Raw genomic sequence first — 23,299 nt, 5'->3', positions numbered from 1 at the left:
CATGTTGGTAAAAGAATATGATTAAGGTGTTCATATACAACCTGAAAGTCAACATTTCAGAGTTTCTAATCTGAAAATGTTACTCCCAAGATTTTTAAATGTTGGATTTAGCTAATCTTGAGTCTGGTTCTGCTACCTAACCCCAGATGTGACTTTAGGCAAGGCACTTTACTTAATTTTCGTCATCTATAAAACAACAGACTTCATGATCTTTCAGGGCCCTACCAGTCCTAATGCTTTATAATATCTACTTTCATAACTGTCTACTTTCGTAGTCGTCTCCTATCCGCTGATAATTGTGTTGGAGGGGGAAAAACGTTTAGAATGACTCCCAGCATAGTGTGATGGAAATAGCTGCAAACTGGGAAATCAGAGTCCTCAGTTCTTGTCCCAGTTCTCCCTAGCTGTATGACTTTGGGCCTCAGTTTCTTCATTTATAACATGTCGACAGGGTTAGACTAAATGAATTGGAAGGTATAACAGCATAAAGAGGTGGGGCTGAACTTAAGTCAGGAGAAACTACAAATGAATGTTGGGAGGAATACACCATGTAAAGGTTAACTACTTCCAGCTTTAAGATTATGACTCTTCAGATAGAAAGTATACAGAACTTGAGAGTCAGCTATGGCATAGTTGGCCAAAATTCTGGCTGTATGTATGTTGTTACAGTAGAAAAATGCAGCAGGACAAAGCCCTGCAGTTTTAGAAGCCAGAGCATAACAAAGGAAACAATTGAACAGGTTGGCATTTTAGATTCCATTTTAGATATCAGAGGTATCTTAGAACCTGTGGTTTCCTCTCTTGATTCCCCTCCCTTACACACAGATACACATAAATATTGTGGGACAGAATGTGCCCTAATCTGATGCACAAGGACAACCAAAATATCAGTGCGGGGGTTCAAGATGCTATTGAAGCCCCCAAATATTTAAGAGTATGCTTCATCCTAGTGGTTGGTGGCCTGGCAGTGGGAGGGAAGGGATAAAGAGAAATAGAAAGAAAGAAAATAAAGAAAGAAAAAAGTAAAGAAAAAAGAAAGAAATAGAAAGCTTTTTAAAAGAATTAGATGATAGAAGATATTAAATGAATTAGAATGAGATTATAGAATGAGATGATAATGAATTAGAATTAGATAATATGCAAGTCACTCACCAATTGATAAATAGTCAGCGGATATGAACAGGCAGTTTTCAGAGGAAGAAATTAAAGCTATCTATAGTCATATAAAAAAATGCTCTAAATCCCTATTACTAAAGAGATGCAAATCAAAACAACTCTTAGGTACCACATCATACCTATCAGATTGGCTAACATGACAAAAAAGGAAAATGATAAATGTCGGAGAAGATGTGGGAAAGTTGGAACACTAATTCATTGCTAGTGGAGCTGTGAGCTGATCCAAACATTCTGGAAAACAATTTGGAACTATGCCCAAAGGGCTATAAAAATATGCATACCTTTGACCCAGCAATACCACTCCTAGGCCTGTATCCCAAAGAGATCATAAAAATGGGAAAAGGACCTACATGTACAAAAATATTTATAGCAGCTCTTTTTGTGGTGGCCAAGAACTGGAAATTGAGGGGATTCCCGTCAATTGGGGAAGGGCTGAACAAATTGTGTTATATGAATGTAATGTAATACTATTGTGCTATAAGAAATGATGAACAGGCAGACTTCAGAAAAACCTGGAAAGATTTATATGAACTTATGCTGAGTGAAGTGAGCAGAACCAGGAGAACATTGTACATAGTAACAGCCACAGTCTGCGATGACTGATTTTGATAGACTCAGCCCTTCTCAGCAATGCTAGGACCTAAAACAATTCCAAAGGACTCATGATGGAAAATGCTATCCACATCCAGAGAAAGAACTGTGGGGTCTGAATGCAGAGCAAAGCAGACTATTTTCTTTTTTTGTTTTGTTTTGTTTTTTCTTTCTCATGGTTTCTCCCATTCCTTATAATTCTTCTGTACAACATGACTAATGTGAAAATATGTTTAATAGGAATGTATATGTAGAGCCTATATCAGATTGAAGGCCATTTGGGGAGGGATGGGAGAAGAAGGAGGAAAAATTTTAAGCTTATGGAAGCAAATGTTGAAAACTAAAAATAAATAAATTAACTTAAAAAAAGAATTAGATGATAAAAGAGGATGATCTACAGCCCTCCAGTACATATCAGTAGCAGAACCCATTAAACTAACCAGATGCACGTCAGCTAAGAAAATATTTGGAAGCAAAGGAGCACCTGATGAGGGAAATTTGTCCAAATACAAAGAGCCTGGGTAAAATAGAGTGCCTTATCTTAGGATTTAATAAAGAAGGAGTAGGTAAATTCTAGGATAGGATGGACCCACTAAAGTAGAGCTGTAGAAAAAGAAGTCATCTATCTGGAACAGAGGGAAGGATCCAGAAGTCATCAAGGGTAGAACTGAATAGCCTAAGGTTTTGTTGGCTACATACAAGCTAAATAAACCAGGGAGTGAAACATTAGCATGGCATCTTCTTGTCAAGAGCCTAGCTAATGAGATAAGCTGCATCAAGTTTGATAAAGGCTGGATTTTTATGATTTATAAGTACCTTGTCATTGTATTTTCTAACACTGTAGCAAAAATGGTTTTCTGTTTCACTGGTGAGACAGTTAATGAGTAGGGGTAGTGGAGAGAAGTAAATGAAAAAGGCCACAGTCCTAAGAGCAAGGTCTAATTGATTAACTATCAATTTTACAATATTACCTATTGGACTCTTTGCAAGGTACAGTGGGGGAAATACAAAAAGTGTAAGACCTGGTTCCTGCCGTCAAGAAGCTTACTATCAAGTTGAGAAGATTAAAAATAGGTGAAAAGATTGGGAAAAAACAAGAGAGCATTCAATACAATACAAGGGCTGTTACAAAGTAGTACAGTGTTTAGTTTGAATGCTTGTAGTTCAGTGTTCAGAATAAATGGGATAGACAAATGTGATAGGAATTAGGAGGAGTAAGGGAGCACCGTGAGCCACAGTGTCAGTCAACAAGCCTTTACTAAGTACTCACTGATCTAGGAAGACTATGTAAAGAAGGAAGGACATGATCTTTGTCCTAAGAAGAAAGCAGGAAAAAAAAAACTCCCATCCTTTAAGCATAACAGCAGAGCATTGGCGATTCTTTTGCTAGAACAGTTATCTGAGATCCTGTCTGCCCTACATCCCAGTATTGGATCTCTTCTGCCTTCACCTTCAAGAAATCTATTTGGATACCTGGTTTAATGTCAGAATTTCAAGTTTAACCTGAAAGCCTTGGTCCCTTTTGTCTTTTACTTAATTTTTAGAGTTTTTTCTTTATTTCTAAGAGTCTTTTAGTTTGCTACTGTACTTCTATTGCATCTTTGTGATGAATCTGGATTGTCATTTTCCCTTCCTGACCCTTCCCCAGAGAGAAGAAGTCATTAAGCTATTAAAAACTTGATAGTTTAATGGAATTTTTTTTAATAGGTAGTTGAACTCGAATTGCCTATTCTGGCTTCTTAAAAATTTTGACATCTTGGTTTTTAAGTCAAGCTTTCCTATCCCATCATAAATTAGAAAAAGTCACAGAGAAAAAATTATGTTCTTTTTTTGGTCAACACGATTTGGAGACACATCTGTTTCCTCTGGCTAGTCTGAGAAATCGTGCAGAGTTTTATAATGAGTTCTTCTTGTTTCAAAATAAAGAACTGTGCTATCTGCATCATATCCAACTGACTCAGTGGGAATTTCAGCTCTGTTTGATAAGGACTTTTCTTTTTAAACATACAGTGATCTTTCATTTTTCATATAAGACCTACTATGCTATATACTATTGTTTTCAGAGTGCCTATTACCAAGGACGTCAGAGCACTTTGTGGATATCTGCGATAGTTAAAATCTAGTCGCCTAAAAACAGGGAATGGATCTGTTGACACTCCCAAATTCCTTATGATGTCATTTTATAGTATTTATTGCTTCTTGTTGTTACTTATTGTGTTCCTATGAGTCAAATACTTACTGTGTGTAAAGCAGTATGTAATACATGGTCCAGCAGCAATGAAACAGTCTCTTAGGGAGCTTACATCATGGTAAATTTGAAAAGACATTATAAATAACTATAACAAGGTAGAACATTTAAGTGTGATAAAGAAGAACAAAGTGTTTTAAGAGATCAAAAGAAGAGGAGATTATATCTGGCTCTGGGGTGGGTTGAGAGGGCGCTGAGCCGGAATGATGGATGGACTAGGCCCGAGGCAGAAGATACAGAGGGCCACAAACAAGGAACGTTTTTTAAATTGCTTTTCATTATTATGTATTTTATTGCCAGACCTCCATGGCATGAAGTTATTTTGTATTAAGTCAAGTCACATTTTACAATAAAGGTTCAAAGCCTTCAGTGGGCCGTAACACATTAGGGGCTCACTTTTGAAACATTGCTTAAGGTACATAAGTGCCAAGGCCTAGCTCTGCCCTTGGAGAAGTTGAGAGGAAGAGAAATGAAGAAAATCTTCATAAATGCAGATCTTCTGATCCTTTTTTTCACAGATATTAAGCATTTTCTACTCTCTCCCCTCACCATTCATCCCCCTACTCTCAGCAGTGGTATATGGAATAGCACATCATTTCCTCTGTGCGCTAAAAAAATGTATATATAACCCACCTAAGTTAATAATAATGAATGGTGTCGTGCCTAGTAGAAACTGTGACTGAAATTATGAGATTTATTTTTAAATGAGACATCAGAATTTATGAATCCAAGTGAGTATTGTCCTTGAAAATAGACTTCTTTGAAGTTAAACATTTATTCCAGCAATGCTGCCATTGCTCAGAGTTTTGGGAACTTGTATAACTGCCTTGGAACCATTCTGTAAGCCATATTTAAAAAAATCAGTCTTGTACCTTTGCTTTATAGCAACTCTTCATTTTTTAAACAAAAATAGTTATTGCCTAGCTTGACTACCTCCGTATCTCATTCGCCAGACATGGCTAAAATTACTTTTTGCCATTTCCAAAAAGCTAGTCCACCTTCAAAGGATAAAAACTTAACACTATTGTTGGTGGTCAAGAGAATATGCATCAGAATCTATAAGCACTTCCAAAAATGAGAATCTAGAAAATGTTTCAGGCAATTGCATCCCAAGGTGACTCTTTTGAAATATTCAAAATACTTATTTTAACATATAAATTCTAATGTGTTTTTTAATTAGTCATGTTACTTTATGATGAGCTTTATAATTCAAAGAGTTTAATTTGAATAATTCACAATATATTAATCATTAAAGTTATAATGGTTCCATTAAGCTAGTTCTGGAAACATTTTTTAAAGAGCATTCCTTGAATGATGAGTGCTCAATTAAAACAACTCTAAGGTACCACTTCATACATATCAGATTGGCTAATATGACAAAAATGGAAAATGACAAATGCTGAAGAAGATGTGGGAAAATTGGAACACTAATGCACTGTTAGTGGATTGGTCCAACCATTCTGGAGAGCAATTTGGAACTATGTCAAAAGGGCAATCAAACTGTGTATACTCTTTGATCCAGCTATACCACTATCCCAAAGAGAGCATAAAAAGGGGGAGAGGACCCACATATACAAAAATATTTATAGCTCCTCTTTTTGTGGTGGCAAAGAATTAGAAATTGAGGGGATGCCCATCAGTTGGGGAATGGCTGAGTAAGCGGTGGTATATGAGTGTAATGGAATACTAATGTGCTATAAGAAATGATGAGCAGGCAGACTTCAGAAAAACCTGGAAAGACTTATCTGAACTGATGCTGAGTGAAGTGAGCACAACCAGAACTTTGTACACAGTAACAGCAACATTGCATGATGATCAGCTTTGATAAGATTTAGCTCTTCTCAGCAATGCAGTAATCCACGACAATTCCAAAAGACCCATGATAGAAATTGCTATCTACCGCCAGAGAAAGAACTGATGGAGTATGAATGCAGATCAAAGCAGACTATTTTCTCTTTTTTTGTTGTTGTTTTCTTTTCTTTATCTTGGTTTTTCCCTTTTGTTCTGATTCTTCTTTCACAATATGACTAATGTGGAAATATGTTTAATGTAATTTTACATGTGTAGCCTAAACACATTGTATGCCATCTTGAGGGGAGGAAGGGGGAAATTTTAGAATTCAAAATCTTATAGAAGTGAATGTTGAGAACTAACAATTAATTAACTTTTAAAATACGATGAGTGCTTTAGTATTTAAAAGAGGGAGTGAAGAAGTCTCCTGAAAGAAACGGAAGTAGTAATTGTTTCTAGATTATCTTTGTGCAACTCTCCAAAATTCACTTTGCTTTCATACTGTGTAAAAATATAGACAAATAAGATTTTTTACTGAAATAAGTAGTAAAGAAATATACTGTAAGACCTGTCCATTTTCTTAACATTACATTTCTGTTGTTTTACATTTCTAATTAGCAAATTAACTTTTTGCCCAAAAGAACTGAATATTTATATTCTCTTGAGGCCCCATACCCGGAAGCCTACTGCCCCATAAGTCAGATAAAATGAAGCTGAGCTTTTTTTTTAATTTATTTTTTTTTATAATTAAGATTTTTTATTTTTAGTTTACAACACTCAGTTCCACGTAATTTTGAATTCCAGATTTTCTTCCTCCACTTCCCCCGCTCCCTCCCCAAGACAGCATGGCATCCAATATATCTTCTACATATAACTTTGCATTGAACTTATTTATGCAATAGTCAAGTTGTAAAGAAGCAGAATTATGACTGATGGAATGAATCATGAGAAAGAAGAAACAAAACCAAAAACAAAAACAAAAGAGAAAAAAAAAGAAAGAAGAACCAAGGGGAAAAAAATGGAGAGCATACAGTGTGCCTCAATCTGCATTCAGACTCCATAGTTCTTTCTCTGGATGTAGATAGCTCTCTCCATCATGAGTCCTTTGGAGTTGTTTTTGCACCTTGTATTGCTGAGAAGAGCAAAGTCTATCAGGGTTAGTCATCACAGAATCCGTATGTCTGTGGTTGTATATAATGTTATCCTGGTTCTGCTCTGCTCACTTAGCATTATATCGTGTAGTTTTTTCCAGGTTATTATGAAGTCCGCATCATCTCCATTTCTTTTAGCGCAATAGTATTCCATTACCTTCATATACCACAACTTGTTCAGCCATGAGCTTTTTAAGACGTTAGAGTCTCATGATATATCATTAGCAGTGTTTTTACAGGGTGACAGGGTTAGCAATAAGGGCATGGCCATGTTTCTCTTTGTCTTCACCTGGGTCTAGCAAGTAGACTTTCCTTCTACTAGGATCTAGTGTGGTAGGAGCCTCAGATTGGGGGGATTACTTGCTTTGGTTCTTGGGCCCAGTATAATATAATAATTAGGAAGATATACTTCACTATAATAAGTGCAAGGTTTCCACTTTCTTCAATGTGTTTCTTTTACTCTTTCCTTCTTGATTATTATTTCTTAAAATGTCATTAACCAGCTAAGTACTTGAATAAAGGTTCTTGCAGGATGAGCAAGTGGGGTGTGTGCATTCTTTTCTCTGAGTTATTGTAGATTCTGTTGCCCCAACAGTAATATAAAGGATCATCCTCTGAGGGGGAAAAACAAAGAAAAAAAACTTGCCCAGCACTAACTGAAGGTGAATATTTTCTGGTGCTTTGTGGGATTTGGGAGGTGGAAAATGCGGGCAACAAGTAGTGGGATTCTTGGAATTATGACCAAATGTCAATTTGAGAGATTTTTTTTAACTTTGCTGTTGTTCCTGTTGTTAAATACTACCTTGTGTTTTATGAAGTACCTCTCCCCAATGAGCAATGGTAACTTGACTAGGAAATTGGTTGTGGTACCTTCCATTCAATTAAACAAACATTAAGTCTTTTATGTTCAGAGACGTTTTCTGGATAAAGGGAGACTAATTATCCCATTTTGCAGATGAGGAAACAGAGGCACAAAAATTTGTGAGTGATTTGTGTAAGGTTACATACCATTCCATAGCAGAGGACCAGACTATAGATCCAATGATCCCCAGTAGTGCTCAGGCAGCTTTAGTTAAACACGGGCTTGTCTTTCTGAATTCCTTCTATGCATCATTTCTTATTTGATTGCATTCATATGCCTCAGTTTGTTCAGCTATTCCCCAATTCATGAGGGTCCATTCTGCTTCCAGTTTTTGCTACCACAAAAAAATCCTACTACTGAGAATTTTTATGAAAAAAATTTATGGAGTAGTTTTGCAAATCTATGGGACATTAAAATTTTCTTCTACCCTGACATTGTCGGCCACCTATAAAACATTCACCGTACCTTTTTAGAATTCAACAAATTGGTAGTGAGGAAGATGTCTGCTGACTGTCAGCCTCAGAAACACAAATCAAATGCCAATTCTATGAAGTCCCAGTCATTCTTTTTTTCAATCAGAAGCTATTTGGTGAGTGTCTACTAAGTGCAAGACATTCCACTGGGCACTCTGTGGGGGTACAAAGACATTATGTGAAGCCACCAATCGCCTCCTTAAAGGAACCCCAAAAGGAATTAGTAAGGCCAGGCAAAAAGAGAGCCATTGAAACGTTTTTTAAATGCACAGAAGAAAGCAAAAGGGAATTCAGAAGAAAATACTGACATGCCAGACAGTTTTTAAAGTAACATGTGAAATGTATTGTTTACTTTTTTAGAAGCAAGTGGTATGAAATGAAGATGCACAGTTTCATATAGAACCCCTTTGTGTAGTCTGCTATTTATATGGAAATGTTTCTTTTTTGGAGTTGAACTTCAAAATTTAAAAATAATTTTTTAAACTGTTCTGTAAATTTTTGAGTGCTATATAAATGCTGGGTGGCGTTGTTATCATTATTATTGCTTCCATGAGAAAACCATAGCTTTGGGTGCTATCAATTGAAATGACGTAAGCTTCAGCATTCCTGTATTTAACTGTCAGATGAGTAATGCAAACACTTAAGTGCTATACAAAGTAAGAGGCGAGAGTGGTTAAGCTTCAGGGAAGAGGTGAACTCCAGCTGGGCTTTGAAAAATAGGTAAGAGGAGACAGATGGAAATACATAACAACGTTCTGAAGGGAGTAAGCAAAGGCATGGAAGCAGGTGTGTCTGAGGGACAATGACTAGACAGTCCTTCCTGCTGTATTACTGTGTTATCTCGGAAACCCGTAACAGAAGAAAATTATGGAATACTAGCCCTACAGATCATTTAGGTTAGCTAGCCTTATTTTATAAAAAAATCAAGAACCAGATTGGTTCAGAAATTTGCACAAGGTTAGCATTACTAATTAGTAGCAGAGCTAGGACTTTCCCAGTATTTCCCAGATTTCCCAGTATTGGATGGAGTTTCTATTTGCTTTGCCCTGTTCTGCCTGCCTTTAATGATAAAATGGATTCTGAGTATTGAGAAAAATTGGCCAGTTTACAGAGTGGTGATGGTAAATAATTTAAGGGCTTCTAAGAGCAGTTATGAAATCTCCATCCCTGAAGTTCTTTTTTTTTTAATTTATTTATTTGTTTATTTTTAGTTTTCACCATTCACTTCCATAAGATTTTAAGTTCCAAATTTTCTCCCTCTCCTCCCCCCTCCCCAAGACGGCATGCAATCTGGTACAGGCTCTTTATATACATTCATAGTAAACGTATTTGCACATTAGTTATGTTGTTTAGAAGAATTGGAACCAATGGGAGAAACCACAAGAAAGACAAAGAAAAGAGAGAGCAAATAGGATGCTTCAGTCTGCATTTAGACTCCATAGTTCTTTTTCTGGATGTGCCTGAAGTTCTTTTAAAAGAAAATAGATAATTATTTTCCAGAATGATTTAGACACTCCCCTGTCCATCTCTGCCCCCACCACTACCCCATAAGATATACCATATTATCTTCCAAAGTCCTTCAAGTTCTATGATTGTGTAATTAAAACCAGATGGTGATTATAAGTCCACTGGGCAGAGACCTAATTAGTTTCTATATTCTGTTTAGTATCCATTTTGTTTTAGTAGGTGGTCAACAAGTAGGTGCTCAGTTTTATTTTTTGAATATTTTGTGTATTGAAGGAGAGAATGAATAACTCAAAAAGCATTGGCTGCATGCCTACTATGGTATCTAATGAGTATCAATTGAATTGAATTGCATTGTACTGGACTAGCTAGCTACTGTGATGATTAATTACGTTTAAGTTGCGTATCTCAGAGGTCTGTCATAAGACACAAAGGAGAATTTAGGTAAAATATTTTTAAATCACAAGGTGCTTTATAAATGTCAGTTATTATTACTAATTCTATCATTCCTAAAAATAATTTATACAGTTCCTATTTTCCTATTTACTTTCTAGGTGGCGAGATGATAAAATATACAAACATGACTTTTGAGAACACATAAAACAATACATGTACAAATATATATTAATCTGGTAGAAAATAACATACCAAGTATCAGAGCCATAGCTAGTAAAGGGCTACCAGGGCTTTGTCCTAATGTGCCAAATTATTTAAGGGGCACTTACAGTACTTGAAGGCTTTTGACATCATACACCCAACAAGGCTTACCATATAGTTAACAAATAATTTATTAAAATAGGAGCCTACCAGGTGGTCCTTCCTCCTCCCCAACTGGTCTGGATCCCCAACACCCGTCACTCACTCGACTGGCCCTGGGCTTAGTTGTGCTACTTGTCCCAGCTGCAAAAATTCCCAGTTATAGCTTCTCCGAATATTAGTGGGTGCAGAATAAAGGCGTGAACAGAATGGGGTCAGGTTACTTTAAAAAGGCTGTTTGGAGATGTTTAATTTGAATAGTTTTGAAGGAAGCAATAGACATGACTTAACAGATCTCATTTTTGACTATTAATAAATGCCCTGCATGGAATAGATTGCAATTAACTTTATATTAGACAACTCTACTTTTATAGTGGTAAAGATTGGGATTAAGAAACATGGGTTCCATTCCCAGCTCTGCCCCTCACTAGCTGTATGACTTGGGCTAATCAAGTTACTTCTCCATGCCTCAATTTCCCCAGCTGTAAAATGAAAAAGTTGGATTAGATGAATGCTGAGGACACTTTCAGCTATAAAATATTATGATTCTGTACTCTAAAGAACAAACTTTTTTAGATTTTCTTTTTCATTATGAACTTAACAATCATCAACAAAAATGAACATTTCAGTATGCCAAAAAGGTTTGTATATGAAACTGAACCCCAATTATGTACAGTTTTTAAAAATATATTTAAATTTAACACAGGAGTAATGAAATTGCCCTGTTTTTATGTGCCCCAATCACAAACTTCTTTTTGTTCTGTGTATATTTTAATGTTTTATGAATGCTTCTCTCTTCCTTTTTTCCTTCCTTCATCTCCATCACTAATACAATCCTAAATACAATTAAGCTAAAAAATTCCCCACATTGACCACATCTGAAAGTACGTGTCTCATGCTCCAACTCTGGTGCCTCACCTGTATGGCATGCCCTGAAAACCAGTCTTCAGCTAATTGCTCTAATAGGGAAAACTACTGCTAGCAAAGTAATTTATTACAGTTATCCTTGTACTTTTTGTTATTGTCTGCAGGTTCATTTATCACATTCTTTAACAATAATCAGTAAGACATAATCCAATGACATATTTTTTATATTTCCTGTCAGGAGCCTGTCTAACTCAGTATTTTCATATAATGACGATTGCATGAAGGCCCTGTGCCTTGCTTGAGCTTAGTCATTATCCTTTGCAATAAAATTCTAAACAGGCTCCTAAACTCCTGAATTTGTTGTTAGTTATCATCTGCTTTGGACTTATAACGTAGATATGAAAGTTAGGGTTAGCACAGTGACTTGCCCATAAAGGTTGGTCAAAAGAAATATTTATGTTTTTTCACTTGTTTATAAAAATGCCAAGAGACGGGGTAGTCCAGTAGGAAGGATTTGGGGTCTGGAGTCAGAGGCCTGGGGATCAGATCTTAGTTCTGCCACTTAACTACCTGTGTGATCTTGGACAAGTCAATTGATCCCCTTGAGCCGCTCTTTCCTAATCTGTAAAATAAGGGGATTGGACTCAGTGGCTTCTGAGGGCCCTTGTGGCCTTGTACTCTTGTGAATTATTTAAAATACTCATACTTGCAATATGTACAGATCATGGTTGGGATTCTTTGGTCACTTTGGATCTAATGTACAATATGATAGATGTGTGCCTTAAGATTTGTCTCATATAATTCTGTTCTGTACACAGAGTTTTCCCCAGTGGTATAAAATTGGTTACAAGGTTAGTGCTCTTTTCAAAGCTTATGATATGTAGGGGAAAAGTAATCCTCATTTTTCTTCCTCCATAGATATATTCCCCCCTTGATATGGGGGAAGAGTGGACACATCCAGACTGCTTTGTATGGGAAGATGGGAAGGGTGAGGTCACCTCATCCTTATGGCCACCGAAAGTTCATCACCATGTCAGATGGAGCCACTTCCACCTTTGACCTCTTTGAACCTTTGGCCGAACACTGCATTGGAGGTGAGCCAAGTTGGTTTGGATGATTGGGTCCTTACTTGAAAAAGAATGTACTGTTGAACAAGTGAAAATACTTTAACATGTGCTAGTAGGCAGTCTATAATTACAAACAAAAAGTCTCTTACAAAAAATGCTGTGATAGAGAAGTTGAGGAACAAGTGTCCAGGATTACATGAGGAATCTTAAAAATGACTAAAAGTCACTTGGCATATATAGAATACTATGTAAATACTAAAACTCTTTTCAAATTATGTTATACAAGTCCAAAAAGTCTTCCCAAGTGAATTGTTAAGGAGCTTATATTGGTATTCATTAGTAGAGATGAAGCAATAACTATGGAAAGCAACATGGTGTCCTCAAAAGAACACAGGCTCTAACCCTGACTTTGCCATAAACTAGTTATTATGTGACCTTTCTTAAGTCACTTAACCAGTTTTCTCACCTATGTATATAATCTCAGAGATTCCTCCTGGCTCCGTAACTTCATGAGCAGGACCATTCGTATCATATTCTTGACCTTATTTCTACCTGACCTTAATATATCCCAGTCACCTTATACTCATACAGCTGATACATATGCCCATAGATACATGTATCTCCTAACATCTCCTCACATATAAAGATAGTCACGTATTGATGTGTGTATATGTCCATTACACTTCAGTGTATATAAAGCAATTTGCCTTTTTCTGAGTCCTTCAAATAGAAGAGCTGCGTGTAAGCCTAATAGATGTTCAGAGAAGCAGGGGAAAACAGGGTATGTATGACTTGGTGGGTGAATACAAGTATGAGGGTGAGGCAAAACTGAAAAAAAAGGTCATATATTTTGAGTACTCTTTCTGCTGCTAGTAGGTAGCCCCTGTCTCTAGATTTTCATGTACCCCTTCTAATTATGGTAGCAGCCTTTATGAATAAGTTTTTTTAGAAAGACTAATATTCTTGAATATATGTTCTCATGTCTTAGAATGACATTTGTATGCCCTATACTCTAGAGTCTTTCATGGATGCTTTTAATATTTAAGATGGAAAATTATATCAAATGTACCAAGACTCCAGGGTCATTGAAATTCTCTAGAATAATCAGCCTTGTTAGTGAAAAGGAAGCTTTGCTTCAGATTCCACATTTTGGAAGCTTGCTTTGCATTCCCATAAGTTCACTAGCATGATATTTTAGTAGTTTATTTCTCTAAGAGAGAAATTTGAAAGCATGCCCTCATGTTGCAGCATATTTTTATTTCCTACCTTATTTTACTTTCTGCTTAAAGAACAGAATTTGGTTTAGCCAACCTACTTTGCCAAGAAAAAACCAGCAGTGAGGGGGCAGGAAAAATGAGAAATACTAACAGTTTAGTTATGACTTATTCCTTTGAAAACTCATATTTCTAAGCCATTTCTTCCTAGGAAAGGATGAAGGTAGTTCAAGGGTATTGTCAATATAGAGATCCCAGAAAAAGCTCTGATAGAAGCAATAGCTCTTTTTACTTTTGGAAAGAATTCTTGTCAGATTTAGGAAACAAAGCCCTTGTTGCTAGTCCAATGGGGCAGCATTTCCATAATGAAGGGGTTAACAACTTGCTTGTGCAGAGAGGCAGGACAGTATAGTAGAAAGAAGATCTACTTTAAAGTTTCAATTCCACTACTTACAAGCAGAACCAGTCATTGCCCAGAGCCAGATGTTTAGTTCCAGTATAAGATTTCTAAGGGATTACATTATCAACTGCCAGCCTTGGGCAAAGAACCACTTGAAACTAGGAAGCTCCTGATCACATTTGAGGCGAAACGAAGCATGTGACTGTGTCCCCATTTGATCTGAGCTCCCTAAAACTCCATTAGAACAAATCTAAACCTATGAATAGACCACAGAATCATAGACTCTCAAGAGTTCAAAGGTAAAGTTTCCTCAGAGATCATCTGGTCAAACTTATATCTAATTAGGAATCCCTTCACAAAATCCTTGACAAATAGCCAAATTTCAGTGTTCTCATCCTTAAAATAAGGATAAGAATCCTGAATAGTATCCACCTAACAGGCCTGTGAAAACAAATTATATATATGGATGGGTGGAGGGAGGGAGGGACAGGCAGACAGAGATGCTGGGCAAGTCACTTACATGAACCTCAGTTTCCACATTTGCAAATTGGAAGTAATATTATTTACCTGGCCTGCCCCACAAGAGATACATACGTGTGTGTGTGTGTGTATGTATGTATGTATGTATATATGTGTATGTATGTGTGAATATATACACATATGTGCGTAATACATATATGTGATGGTTAAACTATAAAGCACTATAGAATAGGGCTGTCCAAAATGCGGTTTGAAGTGTGATTTATGCAGCCCACCTACAAGCATAGAAATTTACATAAGTGCTTTAGTAAACAAAGCCTAGCTACTGCAGAGCTCTCACTAAAATGGCAAATAAAACTATATTGTCTGTTGTTTCAGTAAAAACTAAGGTTGGACAGCCCTGGTCTAGAACATTTGGAAAGTTCCTCCTTCTAAGACATTTGGAATTAAATTCTGTCTCAGGCAAGGTGATGAAAACTTTTGGGATTGGGAACTAAGGAAACCCTCCCATTTCCTGACAAAATTGAATTTTAGCTTTTCCATTTAGATATTGTCATTGATCTGGTGTCTTTGAATGTCTTTCTTCAACCTTTAGACGATGTCACAATGGTCATTTGTCCCGGAATCGCCAACCATAGTGAGAAACAGTACATCCGGACCTTTGTCGACTATGCCCAGAAGAATGGCTATCGATGTGCTGTGCTGAACCACCTGGGTGCACTACCCAATATTGAGTTGACGTCTCCTCGAATGTTCACTTATGGTAAGAGCGAAAACATGTCAAGGATGATGATTCTGGTTCTCATTCTTGCCATTCTAACCTATGCAATAATAGCAACAGTAGAGACCAATAGATGAAGTATATCTTTAATCATTTCTGACTTTTGCAGCCAAAAAATTGCAGTGTTTGGGAGAGGATCAGGACAAATAGCAGTGCGTCATAAGTAGCTGCTTAAGGAGATCTTTAAACTTGCCTTCCCATTCCATTCTCATCATGGCTATAGCTTGGTTTTCCCTTCATTTTTAATGGTCACCATTAAAAACAGAGTTCACACCCTGAAATGGAGCTTACTAACCTATAGCAAAAACTAGAGGCTGAAATTCTAGGTTGTTTGGCACTTACCCATGGCTTATTGCAGAACCAGTCATTGCCCAGAGCCAGATGTTTAGTTCCAGTATAAGATTTCTAAGGGATTACATTATCAACTGCCAGCCTTGGGCAAAGAACCACTTGAAACTAGGAAGCTCCTGATCACATTTGAGGCGAAACGAAGCATGTGACTGTGTCCCCATTTGATCTGAGCTCCCTAAAACTCCATTAGAACAAATCTAAACCTATGAATAGACCACAGAATCATAGACTCTTGAGAGTTCAAAGGTAAAGGTTCCTCAGAGATCATCTAGTCAAACTTATATCTGATTAGGAATCCCTTCACAAAATCCTTGACAAATAGCCAAATTTCAGTGTTCTCATCCTTAAAATAAGAATAAGAATCCTGAATAGTATCCGCCTAACAGGCTTGTGAAAACAAATTATATATATAGATGGGTGGAGGGAGGGAGGGACAGGCAGACAGAGATGCTATTATCCACTTTCTGCTTGACATCTCAGGAGATAGTTCAAATCCCAGTAATGTTACTTAATACCTGTATGACATTGAACCAGTCACTTAATTTCGCTGGTCATTAATTTCCTCATCTGTGAAATTAGGGTGTTAGATTCATGCTATTTAAGGTCCCTTTCAATTCTAAATCTATGACCCTAGGGAGAGTTCACTGTCTCAGAAATCTGTCCATTTCACTTTTCCAGAGCATTAATTATTAAGTTCTCCTTCCCTTTCTCCTCACCCTCCCCCACCCTGGACTGAGCTAGCATCCATCTCTGCCTTATTTCTAGTTTTTTAAAAGGCTCTAATACCCTCCATCCCTTGACAATCTTTTAAATATCTGACCTTTCTCCTCCTATTCAAAGAACTCTTCTCTAAACTAAATACAAATTAGTAAATTAATGGAAACAGATTTTTAAAGTGCTTACTATGTGCCAAATACTGTGCTAAGCTTTGGTTATATAAATACAAAAGCAAAAAAGCCCCTGTCCTCAAAGAACTTACATTCTTAGGGGAATTTATGTTAGAACACATAAAGGAGAACAGTAGACAGAGAGGGATATGGGGGTCTGGAAAGTTATTGGGATGATGAGTGAAGAGATAGGAGAGGAGATTGACACATCCTTCCTGGAAACAATGTCAGGATTGATTTAATTATGATTCTAGAGTTGCAAAGTAGCAGCTGGTGACAAATGGCCAGGGAGTCAAGGAGGACATGGCTACATGAGGCACGCACCAGTCAGAACAGAGTCACAGGGCAGAAGTTCAGTCACTCTTCCTATGACATGATTTTCAGTCCCTTCACCATCCTGTTTTCCCTTTTCTAAATGTACTCAAACATGTGAAAGCAGGGTGGGAAATAGAAAATATGCTGAATTTGCATTCATAGAAGCTGTGTTTGAATCCTGCCTCTACTAATTATTACCTGTGTTACCTTGGGCAAGTCACTTAACCTGTCTAGACCTCGGTTTCCTCATCTGTAAAATGAAGGGGTTGGACTAGGTGACCTCTGAGGTTCCTCTAGTTCTAAATCTGTGATTCTATGTCAATATTCTTCTTAAAATGCAGTACCCAGAATTAAGCATCATTATATTCTAGATCTAGTCTGTCCATGTCAGAGAATCTAGGACTATGACTTTCTTTGTTCTGGACACTGTGTGGTAATTAAAGGAGCCTAGTATCTCATTAAGTTTTTTTTTTTTGACAGCTGTAAGACCTTGCTGAATCCTAGTGAGCATTCAGTCTACTCAAACTCCCATCTTCTACTTAGGCATTGATTTTTTTATCCAGGTGTAGGCCTCACTTTACATTTACATTAAGTACTTTTGAACTGTGAGCTTAATAATCCCTAATACATTTTATTTTATGAAATAAATTTAACCTGTTGTTGTACCTTGTCAAGAACTTCTTGGATTCCAATTCTCTCATTCAGTGGGTAAACTAGGCTCCTGAGTCTTGTGTTACCCATAAATTTGATAAGCATGCTATCATTCAAGTCATTGTTAAAATATTTAACTAACAGTACAAACTGAAGTACTAGAGACCTATGACATTCTACTAGAAATTGCCTTCTAGGGCAAGAGGATTCCTAGCTTTTTTTATGTCATTGACTCTTTTGGCAGTCTGGTGAGGCCTTGAAGCCTTATAGATCTCTCAGAATAATGTTTTTAAGTGCATAAAGTAAAATACATAGGATTACAAAGGAAACCAATTGCATTGAAGAAGTTATCACTTTTTTTAAAAAAACTTCACAGATTTCTGGTTAGGAACACCTAGGGGCATTGGTCGATTTAATCATTAATTCTTTTGGTCTGGTCATTCATTCAGTTTTGAAATTACCAAACTGTACTACCATCAAGCCCACATCTATCTTGGATATACCCCAAAGTTCTGTCTTTTCTCTTTCCTCTCTCTCTCGCCATTTCAACATCCATTCTCCTCACTCATCTGACCCTTTCTACTTATATAGCCACCACTTTTAAGTCAAGCTTTTATCATCCTCACCTCTGGTATGGCAGCAGGTTCCTAATTGGTCTCTCACCACTCCAGTCTACCATATACAACACTGCCAAAATGATTTTCTTTAAATGCAGATCTGACCTGTCATTCTTCTCTCAATCAGCTCCAGTAGCTCCCTTTTGCCTCTTAAGATAAAATACAGTCTCCTGCGTTTAGCTTTTAGCCCTTTGCAACTCTGACTTAATCTGTCTTTCCACCGTCATTGAACGTTATTGCCCATCCTGCACCCTAGATCCAGCCAAACTGGCTGCTCTGCTTTTTACCTTCTGCCTCTCATCTCTGCTTGTGTACTGGCTATCCTTCAGACCTGGGTGCCACCCCTCCTCACCTTTGCTCGTAGAATCCCTCACTTCAAGACACAGCTCAAGGCCCACCTTGAAACCTTTCTTGATCCCTTGAACTGCTAGTGCCCTTCCCAAACTATCTTGTATCTAACCACTTTGTATTTATTTCTGTTTATTTTCTTTAAACTTATTCTGTATATGCTTAGGAGTGTACTTCATGTCTTCTCAATTGGAATGTCAGCTCTTTGGGAATAGGGATTGTTTCATTCATTATATTTGTATTCCAGCACCCGGAACAGTGCCTGGCACATAGTAGAAACTTAATAAATGTTTATTCCATTCCTTCCCTTATGCAAATCACTTAACATTTATGGTCTTAGTTTTTCCATCTGTAAAATGAGGGTCTTGAACTAAGATAACCTCTGAGGTCCCTTCCAGCTCTTGATCTAAGAAACTGTTATGTTCATGATACCGTTCATTGTACTGATACATTGTACTGTACAAAGATGAACAAGATGTAATCCTTGCCTTCAGAGATCATACAGACAAGCAGGAAAGATCAGATTTACACAAATAAATATAATAGTTTTTCTTTTTCATGTGGACTTATAGTTTCATCAATATGGGGAACTCCTGGTGTGGAAACACCCCACTAATGCAGATTGACAGCTAATCTATAACTTACCATTTTAGAGAATTGCCTAGGGTAATGAGAGGTTAAGTGATTTGCGCAGAGGCAGGATTTGAATTCTGGTCTTTCCAGCTCTGAGGTCATCTCTCTACATGCTATGCTGCAGTGTCTCATCCACAGTGTGGGTATGTGATATGTCTCAAGAAAAGTCTTGGGATTTACATGCTTTCCTGTTTCCACAATGCCTCGGCGGCCTCTCCTGACTCAGCTTTTGCAGTTCGTTCATCTCATTGGTGAGTTCTTCGCAGAATCTCCATTTTGTGTAAGGACCCGTCTCAGATCAGCCATCCCTGACTCTTTGGACTTAGTCATCATGCCACCTAGCACGTGTTCTCTTCTCCCCCATCTCCACTTTTCAACTCTCCTTTCTTGGGTTGTCCTCCCCTATGACAGTGCAAGCTCTTTTAGGGCAGAAACTGCCTATTTTTGCTTGTATTTCTACCCCAGTGCTTAGCACGGTACTTCATGCATAGTGAGTACTTAATAAATATTTGCTTGTTGATTGTCCTTATGGCACAAGCTCATTGTGAAAGTATTTATAAAATATACTGTGTATTTCAGATATTAGTCCTCCATTGGAAGAAAGACTGGGGAAAAACTTCAACATTTGGAGTGATTCCTTTCAGCTTTATAGAGTTCATCTTCTACCACTACTTTTACTTGTAGGATGGTAGAGGAGGGTGGGGGGGAAGAAATATAATCTTAAGTATATTCCAATAAGATTTAAGGCAAAAAGGTACCAAAATGATTTCAGGCAGAGTGATTAAGCAATCGCAAATGCAGTATACATTAACCTAGTCTTTAAAAAACAACTAAAATGAACAAGGTAGTTTTAGATACTAATGATCTTTAACACAGTTAATATTTTTCAATTAAGGTTACGTCTAAGAGTTGCCCTTAAAAAAACTATTTACAGATCATTGGGCAAAATTTTCTGCTACAGGGGATAGTGTCCTTGCAATCATACCTTCACTCTAATCTTGTTCTTAGTTTTGTAATAAGAAATGACAGACTTACTTGAAAAGTCAAGATATGGTCTGTGTTCACCCTGACACAAAGGAGTATCTATAAACATTCTCAAGTATCACATTGAGTAGCCATCCAAGACAATCATGTGTGCCATAATAAAGGCTTAACCCATAAAAAAAAATGTACTCTGTACAGGAGACCAGGAATTAGATGATGGAATTTAAAGGGAGGGAAAGGAAAATATTTACTTCCTCCTTCTTCCTTTAGTTTTGTTTCTAACCCATATTCTCATGCCAACCAAAACAGGCGCCTGCTCTGAGTTTCTGCCTGAGTGATAAACCACTAGAATGAGGCAGCTTGGTGGCTCAGTGGATAGAGCAGTGGGCTTGGAGTCAGAGTTCAAAACTAGCCTCAAACACTTACTACTAGCTGTATGACTCTGGGCAAGTCACTCAACCTCTGTCTGCATCAATTCATTGGAGAAGGAAATGGCAAACCACTCCAGCATCTACACCAAGAAAACCCCATGATATGCAATGGTCCACAGGGTCACAAAGAGTCGGACGTGACTGAATGACTGAACAACACCAACAGACCACTAAAACAGAATTTCTGGTATCATGGTGTTCACTGTTCTTATCCTGGTAAATTCTGCTGCTACCATGCTTGGGTCATACCTCTCCAGGGCAGACTATTCAGGTTCTCCATTCCTGGTTATCCCTTGAATTTGTTGGTGGGAGTGTTGGTTTGCTTCAGTTAATTTTTGAAATAGCACTCACTCAACCTGATCTCCTAGAGAGTTAATTGCTTAACTTCTTTCAGCTGGGCTGCTCCTTGATTTTTATCATTTCTGTGAATCAGTTAGTGGGTCCAAAACCCATCTTGCATGATCTAAGCAAGTTGAGCAGACTAAAAATAAAGTCTAAAACTCAAAATGAGTAATAGGCCCACTGCAGTGTGATTTCCAAAACAATCATTAAAGCAAAGAAACAACAAATTATGTACAATGCCATGTCAAGACCAAATTTCTATCTATATGGGATTGGTCACTTGGCTACAAAAGGACACTGTGAAAATCTGAGAAATTTTAATTAAAATTTTTATTAAAATAAATAACATAGTCTTTTATAGGAACAGTGAAACAGCAGAGATATGTTGGCTTAATTTACCTTGTTTTAAAAACCTTGGACAGTGTTTGGAATGTACAGCATTTCCTATCAGTGGCCCTGAAAAAGGTCTAATAAAATAAAGAATCTTGTTTTTTCCTCCAGATGCCTTATACAAATAGTCTAATATTCTGATGAGGGGTAAAGGTGAGCTGAGAGACACCCAGGAGCCAAAGAAGTTAACTGTAAACCAGATTGTGGATTATTAGGGTAACTGGATCTGGATTTCTTAAATTGTCTTTAAGACCTCTATAGTTTTAGGAATGAGAAAGCAAGATGTCACTGTACGTGCTAGCTGTGACCGGGGGGTTTCTAGGTTTGGTCTAGATTCAAGGAACTGGGAAGTGAGGCTTATCTTTCCTTATGTATCATGTTAAAAGGGTTAAGAATATAACCTGACTTCCCTTAAGACTATGAGCCTATTAAGTATTTAGCAGTACCCATCTCTGACCAAAATACCAAGCTAATATAAGTGCTCTACAGGGATTTAAATGGCATTACTAATCTTATTTCTAAACTCTCAGGTTCTGGCAAGACAGGAGAGTTGATAAGAGGTGGACAGGAGGGCGGTGTTCTGTTTTGGTAACTGGAGGGTCTTTTCAACCTCACATCAAGCATAGTATTAAACTTTTTTGAGAATTCTTGAATTTTTTTTTTCCTTCTTTAGGGATCTCCTCTATGAAACCAATACAGTTCTATGACCTTCAAGAATAATGGTGTTTTAATCGTTAAAAAAAAAGGCAGAGGGAGGGGGAATCCTACAATTTAGGCCATTATTCAAATTACTAATATGATTTGAAAAGGAATCTTTTTCTAAGTTGCTGCAAAAGGATATTTTAGGAACTACTACACTGCTTTGACCTCTCAGTCTATTTCCCAAAACATGTCTTTTTTTAAGCAGATGAATAAATCATGAACAGATTCACTATCATCTTGGTATCTTAGGCATTTTAATGGATTCTGGCCTGTTGATTCCAGCCAGTTTTGGTTTATAGCAAGGACTCCAGGGGGATAAGCATGAGCTATGCTTATACACCTCTTATCCATCCTCTACTTAGTTGGCTGGGGCTAGTTATGCAATGGCAAGAAGGTACAGTGAAAAGAGGCTGAATTTAGTGTCAGAATAGAATCACAAAATCTCAGGGTTGGAAGGAACTTCAGAAACCATCTAGTCCAATCAGCACTGAAGCAAACATTCCTTACTATACATCCACCAAGTGGTCATCCAGCCTTTGCCTGAAGACCTCAGTGCATGCAACCCAGCACATTTCTACATAGGTTTAATTGTTAGGAAGATTTTCCCTACATCAAACCTAAATTTCTATGTGTAACTTCTTCCTATCAGTCCAAGTCCTACCCTTTGAAGACAAGCAAAAGAAATCCAATCCTTCTGCTGAGTGACACCTCTTCAGATATCTAAAGACAGCTGTCATATCTCACTCTAAGTTTTCTTCTCCAAGCTAAGTATCCCCAGTTGCCTTAAGAGATGCTCACATGGCATGAACTCAAGGCCCTCCAGCATTGTGGTTGCCCTCAGCTGAACACCCTCCAGCTTATCAATGTCCTTCTTGAAGTGTGATGCCCAGAATTGAAAACAGGACTTCAGCTATAGCATGACCAGAGCAAGGGCTAGCTGGACTATCACCTCCCTGGCCCTGACATTATTATGCCTTTTTAAATGCAGCCCAACATTCTATTTCTAGGTTTGGTCTAGATTCAAGGAACTGGGAAGTGAGGCTTATCTTTCCTTATGTATCATGTTAAAAGGGTTAAGAATATAACCTGACTTCCACTAAAAAAAAACTGGTCCACTAAAACCACCAGATCTTTTTTGATCCCAACTGTAACACTTAGATTCAATTCTTATTAAATTTCATCATTTTGTACTTGATTCAGTGTTCTGGGCTTTCAAGATCTTTTTGAATCCTGACTATAACCCAGTATCATCCTGCTAGCGTTGTGTCATTCTGCAGATTTGACAAGTCAAATTCGATAAGTCAAATTAAAATTTAATTTGATATGT

General features: G+C 37.4%; 1 protein-coding gene across 3 annotated transcripts in view; it reads left to right on the top strand.

Moving 5' to 3' along the window:
• ABHD2 (abhydrolase domain containing 2, acylglycerol lipase) overlaps window positions 1-23,299 on the top strand; it is a 118,970-nt gene that overhangs the window by 64,623 nt on the left and 31,048 nt on the right. For all 3 annotated transcript variants that reach the window (XM_036769616.1, XM_036769617.1, XM_036769618.1), the window contains 2 exons: window positions 12,298-12,473; window positions 15,136-15,303. In XM_036769616.1, coding sequence (XP_036625511.1) covers window positions 12,298-12,473; window positions 15,136-15,303 — 344 coding nt within the window. The remainder of the gene's footprint in view (window positions 1-12,297; window positions 12,474-15,135; window positions 15,304-23,299) is intronic.

The sequence above is a fragment of the Trichosurus vulpecula genome, chromosome 8 (genome assembly GCF_011100635.1).
Source record: "Trichosurus vulpecula isolate mTriVul1 chromosome 8, mTriVul1.pri, whole genome shotgun sequence".
NCBI lineage: Eukaryota > Metazoa > Chordata > Mammalia > Diprotodontia > Phalangeridae > Trichosurus > Trichosurus vulpecula.
Note: the sequence above shows the minus strand (reverse complement) of the source record. Positions and strands in the feature narration are given on the sequence as shown.